The sequence below is a fragment of the Pundamilia nyererei genome, unplaced genomic scaffold, assembly GCF_000239375.1.
Source record: "Pundamilia nyererei isolate P.nyererei 1_Seehausen unplaced genomic scaffold, PunNye1.0 scaffold00153, whole genome shotgun sequence".
Classification (NCBI taxonomy): domain Eukaryota; kingdom Metazoa; phylum Chordata; class Actinopteri; order Cichliformes; family Cichlidae; genus Pundamilia; species Pundamilia nyererei.
The window spans coordinates 999546-1014152 of record NW_005187554.1 but is presented as its reverse complement, the minus strand read 5'-3'; the positions used below and the strand labels follow the sequence as shown (position 1 = coordinate 1014152).

General features: G+C 41.8%; 1 protein-coding gene across 3 annotated transcripts in view; it reads right to left on the bottom strand.

Annotated features, from left to right (window-relative positions):
• Positions 1-4136: 4136 nt before the first annotated feature.
• The window catches only part of LOC102198647 (capon-like protein), a 158820-nt gene continuing 148349 nt past the window's right edge, over positions 4137-14607 (bottom strand). For all 3 annotated transcript variants that reach the window (XM_013913826.1, XM_013913827.1, XM_013913828.1), the window contains exons 9-11: positions 11105-11301; positions 10772-10896; positions 4137-8506 (exon numbers count right to left, since the gene is read on the bottom strand). In XM_013913826.1, the coding sequence (XP_013769280.1) occupies positions 7867-8506; positions 10772-10896; positions 11105-11301 (962 nt within the window). In that variant the 3' untranslated portion in view covers positions 4137-7866. The remainder of the gene's footprint in view (positions 8507-10771; positions 10897-11104; positions 11302-14607) is intronic.

Sequence of the window (14607 nt, the reverse complement as noted above, 5' to 3'; positions counted from 1 at the left end):
TTACAGTGTGGCTAAAGCTGGTTTGAGGCTTTGTTTGCCTGACAGGGGCAACAGAGTCCTTTTCTTACCTCTCTCTCTCTCTCTCTCTCACACACTCACACACACACACACACACACACACACACACACACACACACACACACACACACACACACAAATAAAAAACTTCAATCTTTTCCCATGCTGATCAATAAACGTGATAAGAACTCTATCCTGCCAGTTGGCAGTGACTAATGGGTTGGAAAACATGTTTTCTCTTGAGGGTCGAGAGTGCTGCCCACATATGAGAAACACACAGAGGATGAGAAAACTTTTGTACGTGTTCAGCGTGATGAGATCCCAGACAAGTTTGTTCACTAACCACAAACGATCCAAGCCACACTGTGAGGACCTGGTGTGTTTGTAGGCATAAAGAAAGTCAGAGATCAATGGCTTATTAACAACACCAGTTAATATTCATCAGGGTGTTCTCAGGGGCCAAGCTTTGGTTGAAATGCTAAACTGGTACAATGTTTTTAAAGGTACAGTGTGCAAAATCTCACCACTAGATGTCAGGAGATTGCAAATTGCAGTCAACCAATTCAAGTCCATGACTAACTATGGTGGCTCCTAAAGGACAAATACACAAACTGTTAGCCAGCGTTACTGAAACTGTCTGTTTTTTAAGTCTAACATAAGCTGACATTATGTTAGCAATTGTGAAAATAGATAAATGTTTTAGAACCGTGACTTCAGTTCAAGAGATAAGCCTTGAGGTGAGGAGGTGAACATGAGGGTGGAATGAGAGGAGAGGTGATGGGGGATAAAGACAGAATGAGAAAGACGCGTCATACAGCTACAAATGTTAAATGATCAAAAATTGTTTGAAAGAGTTTGTGAACTTTAAATTAAAAGTAACATATAAGTCATACTACGTGTGTGGCCATTCTCTAACCACACGCATATCCACATTTAGGCAGAACATCCATCTCAGTCCATCTTAGTTACTGTATTTAAAATGCTGGGGCAATGTGGCGGCTTCCACAAACTGATACCTGCTCCCATTTACTTTTAATGGATTAATTCTAAGTTTATGAGAAAACATCAATTTGTTATGCATTAATCAATGTATATTTACGAGTAAAACATTCTGGTTTTCTATTAAGTCATCTTTAAAAAATTACTGACTGTGCCTTTAAAGCCAAGTAGCACTAAAACACCGGTCACATCATATACTATTACATAATTAACTGACTCAGTTACTGCTACCTGACTTAGAGAGGGGCAAGGGTACTTTACTTTTTTAGATCATACAGTCTGAGTGTCGATATAATGGAAAACCAGGGAATGGGCTAAATGGACTGGTAGTTACAGAAGTGATTGTTTACTCTGAGCACCTGCTCACAGCTGATTTCAAAACACCAAGACTGTGATGGCATAAAAATATTCAAATCAAGGCTTTGTGAAAGGACTTTACAAATCAGCGGGTGACATAATGCTTGCTGCATCCTTTTTTCCCACTGTAAAACAAAAAGAATGAACTCCTGCTGTGGCCTCACAGGTTCAGTGCTTATCATTTCCTAACTACTTTCCTTTGCGCTGCCATGATTGGTGGAGGCAGGCCGTGCGGAGGTGTGTGTGTTGGATCCAGGTGTGGACACAGGCGAGGAGACAGAACTAACTTTAACAAAAGGCGAGCCTTTATTATGGCTGATACAGGGGGCAACATAAAGCAGCACAGGCAGTGGCGAAACTAAAGTAGAACCTACACTGGGAAAACTAAACTAAGAAAACTGTGACTTAACTATGACAAAGTAGGAAGACTGGCAATGACTATGAGCAGGACCTTGTGCAGAGTGCATGATGAAACACATGAATCGTTTACAGGAACATGAACTGCACAACAATCCTGAAACCCCTTAACCTGACATGACATGAGGGATGTAACACAGACGACGTGACACTGACAAAAAGAAACACGGGACTTAAATACACTGAGGGATAACGAGGGAAATGAGACACACAAGGAGAGCACGGCTGGGAGTAATCTGACATGACAAGACCTAGGGGAAGCGAGACTCAATACATTGACATGGGACACAGACTTTCAAAGTAAAACAGGAAACATAACAGACGCAGACTTGACTAGGGAATACGGCAGACCATAGAACACAGAAACAGAAACCAAAAGACTAGAAAAGATAAACTATGACAAAATCAAAATTCAATAATGATACAAAACTCAAAACACTGGGTCGCCGACCCAGGACCGTGACATGCGCAGGTTAACTCAATACAAAGACACCCTGCCACCCCATCACTGGCTCTGGACCCCCATGTGCCACCTTATTTGAAAAATCCTAGAAAAGCTCCTGTTTAAAACTACAGTTAATATTTGCTAAGAATATACAATAGACATTCAATGCACTGTTAATAATGAGTTTACTAATATCTATCCTCTGTTCAAGAAGCTGGAATCCCCCAGGCTACAAAATAAAGCTATCCTGGAAAAGGTCATCTTCATAGTCAGAAGGCAGGACGATTTACACCGACTACTCCTCCTTACAAAAATGTCTCTTAGCCTACTTTTAGAAAGAATTTGGCTGTTATTGTGGCACAGCTGTGCACCCTTTCATCAGTTTGACACATACCTCTTCATCACAGGGCTGGAGTCAGTGAGCAAACTTTTCTGATGTCCTAGCAGCAAGAAGCATCTGCGAAGACACTGCTCGTTTCATCAGATAATAGAACAGCCTGTATTACATATCATATTATGGCTTCACGCTCACTATGGGATTTATTTTTGATAATCAATGTGAACATCTATTCACTTTCACAACACTCTGAAAGGCATTCATGGAAGAGCTCATTTGTAGAAGCAGCAGCTTTGTTCTGTCTGTCCTAATTTTCTTTTCAAATCTCTCCGTGCCTTGTAGACTGGCTCATACAAATAAGGCTGTGATGGAAAGAACATACTGTGGATGTACTCATGAAGGCTCAGTCAGACCCAGCCTGTGCTTTGGAGCACAATGTGGCAAACTCACAACATAGGTGTCTATGAGGTGGACTGCACTATAGATAGTATATAAAAGATTGCCATAGCCACTGGGATATCACAGATTGGTTTTAGACTTTGTGTTGTTTTGGAGGCATAACATTATCTTTTTGGATGCAGCTATGCTGATACTAGAGCCAGAAGTGATCATAACTGGACAAGACAGTTAGTAACTAATGCTAGCAAGGTTGTTTAGCATGCTGCACCAAAAAAAAACAAATTAGCTACGGCTGCCTGTGTTAAGATGTCTGTCATATTTTGTATTTTAAATACATACCGGCGGTACATGTATTTCGTTACTCACCAACACTGCTACCAAGTTGCAATATGTGAAATATAAGCTCAAGCTATGCAGAGTATCTCAGCTCAATCTCAGTTTGAGTAACTACATAAAAATTAATCTTTCGAGAACAACCGCAGCATGACCTTCGTTCATACTGCTGGGGGCGCTTCCTTATACAAAACTAGCTGAGAAACTCAGCAGGACACAGCAGAGAGAAACTTGTTGGGTCGAGAAACTGCACCCAGCTATCTCGCGCCCTAGATGATTCATTATGCATGAAGGTCTGGGTTCTTTTGTAGAAAATCAATAAGTGCATCACGTCTGAATTATTAAACAGCAACAAGACCTGCACACACGTCTGAGCCGACCGGTTGTTTACACCAGTGGTGGCCAGTGACCAGGAGTTTCACGAATTAGGACAAACACAGATGAATTAAACATCAGAGCGGTTTCCGCTCTATCCCCGCCACCGCCGCGCCTCTCAGAGCGTATGATCCATCAAACAGAGTGAGGACACACGGGGGCCCATCGACGCTGACTGATGGAACTGATAAGGATGAGAGCTCTGTGCAAGCAGTCACTGAGTGGCAGGCGTGAGCCGAAGGAAAGACAAAACACAGACTAATTCCCAGAACAAATGATGAAGAAAAGGTCTTGTTAAGCTTTGAAAAAGACACAGAAGACAAAAAGTGGTTCATGATTAAGTCTATTTTCAGATTTGTTTTCTCAGAAGATTACAGCCATTGGAGGAATTATTTCCCCACTTAAAAAAAAAAAACTACATTAGGAGGATAAAAGGCAAAAAATTATTGAATCATTTTGATTTTTCATTATAAAAAAAAAGACAGTCACATAATTTGCAACAGTTAAAGCAGAATTGCTAAAAGGTCCCAGTCTTCTTCGGGCTTGTTTTGAAAAAGCCTCCACGTGCAGCACTCATCTTCCTTCATTCATCATGTCTGCTGAAATCATGTCGACCAGCGTTGAAAAGACAAAAGCAAGACACGACGTCACAGACAAAGCGTGGTCATTTTCTTCCTCTCCATTTATCAAATTCTGCAGCAGCTAAATAACGCAGATTGCCTCTGACTGTATATCAAAATAAATCTCTTTCCTTCATTTGTTAGAGCAACAAAGTGATTAGCATTTTCACAGAATTTTCAAAAATAGCCTTACAACATTTCCATAAAAAGTACACTGCTCCTCCTTCATCAGCAAATAAAAGAATTCAGCTTTTTAGTGTTTGTGTCCTCGTAAAGCTGCTCGTTGCATTCTCTGAACTAATGATCGCGTTGCATTGCTTTTACCTTCTGACTCAATCCGAGTGGCTGTTATCAATCCGTTCCTGCGTGTTTGTTAGATCACATCAAAGCCTCTCTGATAAGTGGTTCATCTCCGTGCTGAGAGACACTTGGCTTATCATCGACCGTCAGGCTACAAGTTACAATTGTTATTTTAGGGTGGTTTTTGTTTCATTTAGGGACCGATGAGCTCTACATAAACATGAAAAAAAAAATCTGTTTTGGTCGTTACTTGACAGATTTCAGTTTTTCTGAGCCATTTAAGGTGGGCAGGGCTTCTGCTCACGTTTCATACAACAGATTTATATTCTTGGACTCTACTTCAGAGGTTTTGTAATATTTGCTGTTCAAGAAAATCCTCATTTACCTCATGCTGGTGCAGCTCATCAGGCCAAACACAAGCCCTCCCCTCACTTTAAGCCACATTCCTTCTGACTGGTTGCCTCTCACAAACAGTAAGTTTGTACAGTAAGTGGGTGGGACTTAAATGACCATATTAGGGATACCTGACATCATCAGCCTTAGCTATCCTCTATAACAAACTGCTTTGGTTTAAGAAACCCATTTTAATAATGGTGGCTATATTTTCCCTGCTCGTGCTGTACACCAGTGTTTGTCAGTAGTTATGTTTTTTTGTAATAGTAAATGATACTTTTTCACTCTTGCATCTACCTAAAAGGGTCAGTTTACACATTTTTTCTTTTTTTTTTTAAAAGCTACTTTTCATTTCCACCTGTCACATCTGCCACTCTCACTTCATGAGCAATGCTCTGGGTGCTGAAAACAGCAGAAAATCTCCACAGTGTCTTGCAGGTTGCTTGTTAAAGCTAATGGGACAATTATGTTTTGTGACTTGGGTGAAATAACTCTTTAATGGGAGACATCAGCTGCTTTATTGTGGTGGTAGATGGCAGTAAGACCAAGTCAGAGAGAGACAGACTGAGACAAAGCTTCCTTTATCTATTTCTCTTTAGCTCCAACATTCCTCTCATTCTGCCGGGCACGACCTGACCATGATGCCTGTGCCTCTGTCTCGCTGTCCTCTGGGAGCTCTTTGATATTTTTAGTGTATCCCTACAAGGACAGCAGGTCACTCACTGAGGCCACTCGCAGAAAATGGGTTCTTTTCAGTGTCTGGGCATTGGGATCTTTGTGTTCACTTTCCACAGTTCAAAAGTCCACTTTAATCCACTCGCACAGATCTGCAGAACAGATGCTCACACAGTAGTGTTATAAAAATACAGCTTTGCTTGTGCTACAATAACCATGGCAACTTGATTGTGCTACTCTTACAGTGATAAAAAAAACCTTTCTGAGTCAGAAAGTTTCAAATGCGAACTGCTACGACAAAGGTATTAATACACAGGCTTTGGGTTCTTTTTTTCCAGAGCCGATGAAGTGAAAGTAAATGAGAGAGATTCTCTTCTGCAGAAATCTTCGCTCCTGCTTTCTCACTAAAATAATGTGACAAAAAACAGCATGTCTGACTGAGCCAATCGCTTCTGTCTTTGGTCTGTCACTTAATGATCTGCTCAAATAAAAACGCACCTCTTTCATCTCTTTCTGCTGACAGCTAATTATCCTGCTCCTCCTCAGCTCAGAAACAACTTTCCAGCAGCCCTCCCTCCAAAAGCTGCCCGTCCCTCCACCCGTCTCTCTTTCGACTCTCCATCTGGATTTTGTGGAGATCACTGGAATTTGCTTTCAGTTCAGCCACAGCGGGAAGATGATTTTGGAAATCTTTATCATGTTGGTGTTTCAGTTATGGTCAAATTATGAGCCTGGATCCAAACACACAGCTCCTTCGCCTTCCAGGCAATCAAATTTTTATGGTACAAACAGTTGCTGAGTCACAACAATTCTGCAAAGATGAGTGGTTCAAAATTCCTCCACAGAGCTGTAAAAGACTCATTGCCAGTTATTGCAAACGCTTAATTGCAGTTGTTGTTGCTAAGGGTGGCCCAACCAGTTATTAGGTTTAAGGGGCGAACGCTTTTTTACACAGGGCCATGTAGGTTTGGATTCCCCCCCCTCCCCGAGCTTGGTTCTGCCGGAGGTTACTTCCTGTTAAAAGGGAGTTTTTCCTTCTCACTCAAGTGCTTTCTCATCAGATGCCGTCTGATTGTTGGGATTTCTCTCTATAATTGTAGGTTCTTCACCTTACAAGAAAAAGCGCATCGAGGTGACTGTTGTTGTGATTTGGCGCTATATAAATATAACTGAAACAAAAGTTTAAGTGTGTTCCAAAAATCCATTTTGGAGAAAGTTCTCTTCCAGGTTGGCTCAAGAAGGAACAGGAATCATTTCTTTAGGGTGAAGCTGAGGGTCAAAAGGCTTCGCCCTCCTGCAGTAGAAAGTGCTGCGTGACATTTCATATCGACTGAACTGAAAGGAAATTCCTCGCTAACCTTTTCCATCTTACACATTCACATCCTTTCCGCCTCTCCACCCCTCACTTCCGTCTTCTTTTCCCGAGCCTGTGCCTAACTCCTAACACTTGAGTTTTACGTTAAATGAGTCTAAATGTACATTATAGCTGCAGCAGCGTTTGTATGATTTATACCAAAAATGCAATGAAATGTCCCTTTAAATAGAGCGAAAATATCGTGGTGCTAAATACAATAGTGTTTTATCTTAATACTGATAAAATAATATAAAATTTAATGTTTGTGGTTACACTTGCCAATAACTGTCTGTAACATTTTAGCCCATTTAAAGGATATTCCATCTCACTTAAAACATTCATTGTTACATCATCATTACATTACTGAGGAAGGCATGATACGTTAGACACCTGATATACATAAGAAATACACAGCGAATAAATCAGAAGCATTAAAAAACTGCACAAAAAAGAGTCCCGCTTATTTCCTCTGTTGCTGCTCATTCATTGTCTCATGCTGGTCAGTTTTTGTTTTCATTCATTAACAAGATTCTTGAAGCGCCCAGCTGACCTCAGATCAGCCGTGTTAGAAAGCAAGGCGTAATTACCGTGACCTTTCAGCTAATCCCACATCTGGAAATCAGATTAAAAAAAGATAAAGAGCCCTCGGTTCTGGAAGTACGTGTTCTCTTTTCCTAAAGTAAAGCCCAGAGAAGATCGAGTTGAAAAATTGAAAAGTGGCAGTGAATTTTTGATTTGCAGTACTCGCTGCAGTCTGTTTGAATTACCTCCACACACATTTCTGGGATGGACACTAAGAGAAAAACTCTCTACTGAACTGGTTATTTGGCCGCAGCTCTGTGTGTTACTCAAACGACAGCAGGTCTGGATGGTGCTCCATGTCTTCAGTGCTCCCTCCAGTGGCTTTGCTACAGGGGGCGCCATTCCCCAGCAGGACATCCTCGCCCAGGCTGATGCGGCAGGGAGTTTTGCCCGAGCAGGGAGTGGAAGCCAGCCGCGAGTCTGGCCCCGGCGCCTTCTGCCAGACATCGCATTGTTTGGCTTTGGAATCCAGAGGGGGATCTTTATTGATGAGGTCTGGTACAGAGAGCTGGAGCTGGAGCCCTTGTTCATCCATGCCTTCATCAGAGCTTCCCACTTCTACGCCATCCTCTTCTCCACCTATCACTGTATCCACGTTGTCATTGATCTCAGCTGTCTCAGAATCAGCTCCGGGTTTCCTCTCTGCTGGGCCCGATGGCCTCTTTTCCTCCTCCTTTCTCTGTTGCTGCTCCTCCTCATTCCTTATCTCCTCCTGAGTGATGGGGGATGTCTTCTCAGGGGAGGAAGGGAAGGAGGAAGAATCCACAGGGTCGGGGGAGGAGACCACGGGGTCAGAGGAGATCATCATGTCCTGGGTCGTCTTCAGTGCTCGAGGGAGGCGCTTCTTCCCCGATGGGGGTGGAGGGTCCAGCCGAGGGAAGGAGTCAAAGGAGGTGATGTGGCTGGAATAGAAGAGAGGAATAAAGGTAGGGGGAGAAAAGGGAAAATGGAGATTAAGGGAGGCAACGAAAGACAGACAGAGAACGTTTAAGTGGTGACTACAGTTGAAACTTCTGCCATATGCTGCCACAAAGAAGAAATCGATTCCTAAACATATTTTATGCTGATGAAGTTTAGCTGCTTGAATTGACCAGAGCTGTTCAAGCTTAAACAGCATGTTTACAGCCTCATGACTCCCCTTGGTGGTCGTCATGGCAGATCATCAACCTGCTTCTCAGCCTATCCCCAGCATGCCTTCCTTCACTACATCCATGAATCTTCCCTGCGCTCTTCCTCTTTTCCTCCTTCCTGGCAGCTTCATCTTCAACATCCTTTGTCCAAACAATCTAAGTCTTGCCTCTCTGACTTTGTCTTCATACCGCTCGATCTTTCCTGTTCTCTCCCAACAGAAATCTTCAACTCTGCCACCTCCAGATTCAGTCTCTCTTTCAGTGGCACCCTCTATAAACCATAAATCATACTGTAGCAGGTCTACTACCATCATGTAAACCTTCCCTTTCACTCTCACCACTATCCATCTGTCACAAATTGCCCCTGACATTTGTCTCCACCCACTCCACCCTGCCTGCACTGTTCTTCACCTCTCTCGGGCACTGTCTGTTGCTTTACAAAAACAATTTAGGCTCTGATAGATAGTTTCCTCCTTCATAACAACGTTACGTTGTGTAAAACATCCTAGAACTGCATTTGGATGCAGATAAAAGCAGATGACCTGTCACAGAGCCTACATACAGGCACAAACACTGAAGCTAGGGTTTGTAATAACTAAGGAAGCAATCCATACATAACCCATATGTAATGCTGCATTTACAATAGGCACAAACTATTCAGGCAGAGAAAAAACGCAGCAAAATGAACTTCAGATTTTGCAGTCGGTACACATTAAAACTGTGGGCGGGACTATGACTAAACATGTCAAGAAAAATTGACAGCTAATTGGCTGATGGCCCCGCTGTGCAAAATAATAGAATCCTGTCAGGGGCCGTTTGTTGCATCAAAGAACCACCAATTGTTTCATATTTTAACTGAATGAAACTTTGTCGAACAAAGGCCATCCAAAGTTTGCATGCCGCTTCAGCTGATAGAAGAATGAAACCTGGCAGGATGACTCAGACTTCAAAGCTGCTCTTGCCTACTAATAAGAACAAGCTGAGTGACGGAGGAGGAAGGCGGCTGGAGAGAAGCTACAAGAGCTTAAACCTACGTTCGCTCGTGTTCGGTGCTCCTCACTGAGTTCAGTGAGCGTGTTTACAAAAAACACTCTAAATTCTTAAGCTGTTCCAGACGACGTCAGCACGTAATCCTGTAGCTAGAGGCCAAGGCGATCACAAATTATTACTGTTGTGTGACCTTTCAATGCAGCTGACAGGTGGAGACAGTTCAATAAGCACTGCTGTGCTGTCTGTCCTCAGAAAATGCACCTTTTTGTCACAAAAACAGCATCATTAACATCAAAAACCCAAGAAAAAAACATAAACCTTGTTAAGGAGGTCAGAGGCTTTGCAGGACTTGCGTTGTCTGGGGAACAGGGGAGGGTCCTGCGCACCTCATCTCATGCATTCACGTTTCAAAAATGAGAAGTGAGTCAGCTATAAGTCTGCCGAACCAGCCGGTGGTCCAGAACAATCTTTAGATCGCTGCTAAATGAAGCTAAATCTGTTCTGGGTGCAGCGAATGGAGATAAATGGAACCTGAGTGGCTGAAAAATGACTTTTACTCGGCCAATCTTCAGGAGAACAGACGAAAAATCCTCCAAAGTACGTTTATGAGAGTACATAAACATGTCAAATCGGCATATTCAAAAAACAAAAAATTAAAATAAACCCCCTGAAACTGAAAACTTCAAAGTGAAAAACTGGCTTATTCAATTCCAGGCATCTCCCAGGCACCTCTGATGTATCATCATTAATTTAAAGCCACATTTCACAGGAAAAATCGTAAATTATTCACCTTTTCTGACCCACAGCCCAATTCTGCAGTGATAGATACGTCCTCTGCTCAGTATAGGTAATGGAATATCTTTGAATAAATTAAGATAATGTCTTTCAGTGGGTTTATTAATTAATTAGACGTGTGGAAAGGCCTCCGAGTTTCACATATTCATCCTAAAATCTTTTGACGTAGAAGCCTGTTAATTATTTGGGGGGAGCGGTTTGCTCAGTATTAAGATGAAGTATGAATGTGTGTGTGGATATGAGGGTGCATACCTGCTGGCAGCAGTCTCACTGAGTTGCTCCATGCAGCTCCAAACTGCACCAACATTCTTGTTGACCTCCGTGACCCCAATGTCTCCGAGGTTGCTGGGCTCTTTTCTTCTTAGCAAGTCATTGACCTGAAAGAAGGAGAGACGAGAAGGAGAGAAAGGTTTAACCTTTGCAGGTAGTTTTGATACAAATGTTTATCGGCTCAGCTGAAAGAATAAAAAGAGCTTAAACCTGCGTTCCTTTCAATAAGTCACACTATATGAGCTTATTTCAAAGGGTAAAAGAATACAGGACCTGCTGAGCTCAATGTCCCGTTTCTGCTTGTGTCGCACTAACCTTTGCCCCGACTGCCTTGCCCAGGTTAATGGCATTTTTCAGCCTCTGCTGTCCTCCAGAGGAGGGCGAGTCCACACAGCTGGACCCCGGGTTGGAATTAGTCGTCGCCGCGGCGCGCCGGGTCGAGGACGGCCCTGGCCTCGAGGTCTGGGGACTCTGCTGCTGCGCAATGGAGTTCTCAAACATACTTTGATCAACTGTTCACAAAAGAAAAATGGAGAGGGAAAGAGCAGAAAGGGAGAGAGAGAGGGGTAGGTGAATACACAGTAGGACTTCAAAAAAAGAGCATGTCTGCTTTTAAAAGAGCATGCTGCAAAGCTGCAGGCCTTTCAAGTCTTAGGCAATACTGGTGGGATTTTTTACTCTGGGATACACTAACTTGGATCTTGAGAGAAAACAAAGAAATATTCCACTGAAACGAACACTTCTGATTGGTGTTTTAAAAAGTTCTTTTATTTTTTCCCCTTCCAAACTACTGGGCAAACCTTTCTAACCAAATTCATCTTTTGTAGAGTGTTTCTTCAAACATGTCACGTTCTTATGACACGCTCTGCAGCTTTGCATTGTAACACGACGATTCAAAGGTTTTTCATGACAATGCATTTACATGGGAGGGATCTAGGTGGCAAAGCGTAGTAGATCCACTGATATCACAGAATAATACATAAAACAATACAACAACAAAATAACACCACTGCAGCAACACATGCACAAACATAGGCGGGAACAAACAAGCAGAAGAATACAGGATGAGAAAAAGCAAAAAACCCAAAACAAAACAAAAAGGCAGCTCAGGTTCAGTCCACTTAAGACAGACGATCTTACCTCTTGGAGAGAAATAGTTCTCGGAAGGCATTCAGTAAGACACAAAGTATCAGATATCAATCATTGTACTAGTCAAGCTGTTTCTGCTTAGTCATACAGTACTGCTACAAGGGGACACTTTGGGGAAGGCAACAGCTAAAGAGCACAGCTGCAGCTGTGTACGCATATCTGAAAGGTACATTGTCTTCATCAGATAAATGTGGAGAAAATATAGCTATTTGGAATCAGATGGCGTATCAAAGGGTAACCTTGACTTCTCTTGTGCACACACAAATATTTCACTTGCCATCCCAATCAGGAGATCTGCAAAAAGCCCATTAGACAAAAGGCCAGAGGAAATGTGATCTGATATTATGAATCAACTGGATACAGAAGGCATCGACTTCAAGGAGAGAGAAAGAGCTAAGTGAAGAACAGAAAAGGATACGTTTTGGTACTTTAGAGCGCGCAGAAGGCAGAGAAGAGAAGTGCAAAGAAAAGAAATGTCAAACTTGGAAGTACGATCGAAACCTTACAGATAATCTTACTATTTTGGCGCCACCTGGTGGGTAAAATCAAACCAATAAACAACAACAGTCCTCGTCTGTAAATATCTGGTGCCACAGCAGTTGTGTGTTTTTAAGAAAGTGGCAATGTTCAGCCCGTTTTCTGAAACAGCCCAAACATTTGCACAATATTAACTGCACTGATTTTCAAATATCTTTAGCATTTGCAGCAGTAAATATAAGCAAAGTGACGATGCGACCTCAGGCTTAGAAAATTAGAATATTTCAGTATTTTCTGATGTTATATATCTCAAACCTTTAATTGGTTCAACAGGCAATCAGTTAGTGGTTTACGTGATACTTAACAAAAACAATATTGCAGAAAATAATGCTCTTTAAGAGTTAGCTAATACAGTACATCAGCGAGCAAGTCATTAGCATCACTAACCATAACTCTGCACTTCCTGCCACTAAATAAGTGCTTATTATGTGTGCATCATTCTAGGTTTCTGTGTATTGGCATGACTGCAATTTATGCTTTTGTGTTCCACAAACACACTTCTTTAAATAATTCAACTAAGCATTTTTCCACAAATGACAAACAGGTTCTTGACATTGCTAACAAATGGTATACTGGCACAGATTTGCTTACGGTAATTAAAGCTGTGATGAAACTGGAGGCTAATTTATGAATCTTTCTGGAATGTTTGGCCTGCCTGCGAACATTATTCTTATCTTCTGACTGTTTGTCAAGGTAATCGAGTGATCTCTGGATCAATAGTCTCCTGTTCCATTGGCCAAAAAACATCCTTGTTGATCCCACCAGACAATGAGGCCACACACTTCTACATTACCTTGCAATGGAGAGTCAACGGAAAGACCTTGTAATGTAGTAACCCCACAGTAGCCTGTGAAGGGCACCAGGAAGAGAGGTGTTTGTGATACAGCCTCCATTGTACTCTGAAAAATGTATGTGTAAGTCTCAACGTTAAATGTTTTTGCAGGTTTCCTCTCTGCATGGTGAAAAGGTGAAACCCGCTGTTTGAAAATGAGCCAGAGTGTCACTGGCTGGCTCATTTACACACAGATGCAGTTAATCATCAGTATTTATGGGCATTTCACTGCTGGACAGTCCCCGAGCCAGCTCTGAACCTCTGTTGCTTTTATGGCTCACTAAAATGAATGCAAATTCAAAGGCTTTCCATTGTGCTATGTTAAAATGCCAGCATTTCCACTGGGACTGGAGGTCAGCTCGTCCTGGCTAAATATACCATCAGTGAAACACAAAAGACTTAAAGGTTTTAAAACAAAAAGATATTTAGTCTTCATGGACATTACTGGCAATGCATTTCTAAGTGTAGCGCTGGATGAATGCATTTCCTGGCAGCAGTTTATATTAAATGGACAATGAGGACATGTGTGACCTTCCACGCATCTTCCAAAATATGCAGCTGCTTTTATTAAATATATAGACGTTCCCATCCATCTCCATGTTCAAAAAGCAATCCATCACACCAAACAAACAATTTTTTTAACCTCTTTATATAGAATTTTCTCCTGTTTGGAAAGCCTAGATTGAAAAGCTTTAAATCATTATCAGCGATAACCTTATCCTAATTCTGCATTTTGGAGAAAGGCAAAGCGGATGTCTTTTGGAGTGTGTCATTTAGAATAGTTAGTCTTTGCTCCCTGAATGCCAAGACTTGAGAGAAAAATTTTATGAAAGTAAAAATAATATATTCATTAGGGATGTACGCGATTAGTTGACTAATTGTTGCTACTGGCACTAGTCGGTACCAGACGTGGTAGTCGTTTAACATTTGATTGATGCCCAGTAAATTGCTGTGTGTTCTGCCTTTTGTAACTTAAATCGGATATTATAGTTGTAAGCTGCCCTAGAGCTCCCTCTAGTGGCTACTTTGGGTTCGGTTACTTTGGGAAAGGAAAAAAAATGAGAACGTGAAGAAGAAATAAAAGATGGCGGAAAGTGATACCGTAATGTTATTGTTCTAAGCTGATACGGATCTTAAAATGTTGTTGCCTTGGACAAGATATGTCTGTAAGTATGAGTGTCGATAAAATAATTATTATCTTTTGTTTTGTGTAAAAATGGTACGATAATTTGTACATTTGAAAGTTTTATCTTGTTAGCTTGCAGTAAGAGGGTAACAAGCTAGTTTACAATGTTAGTTA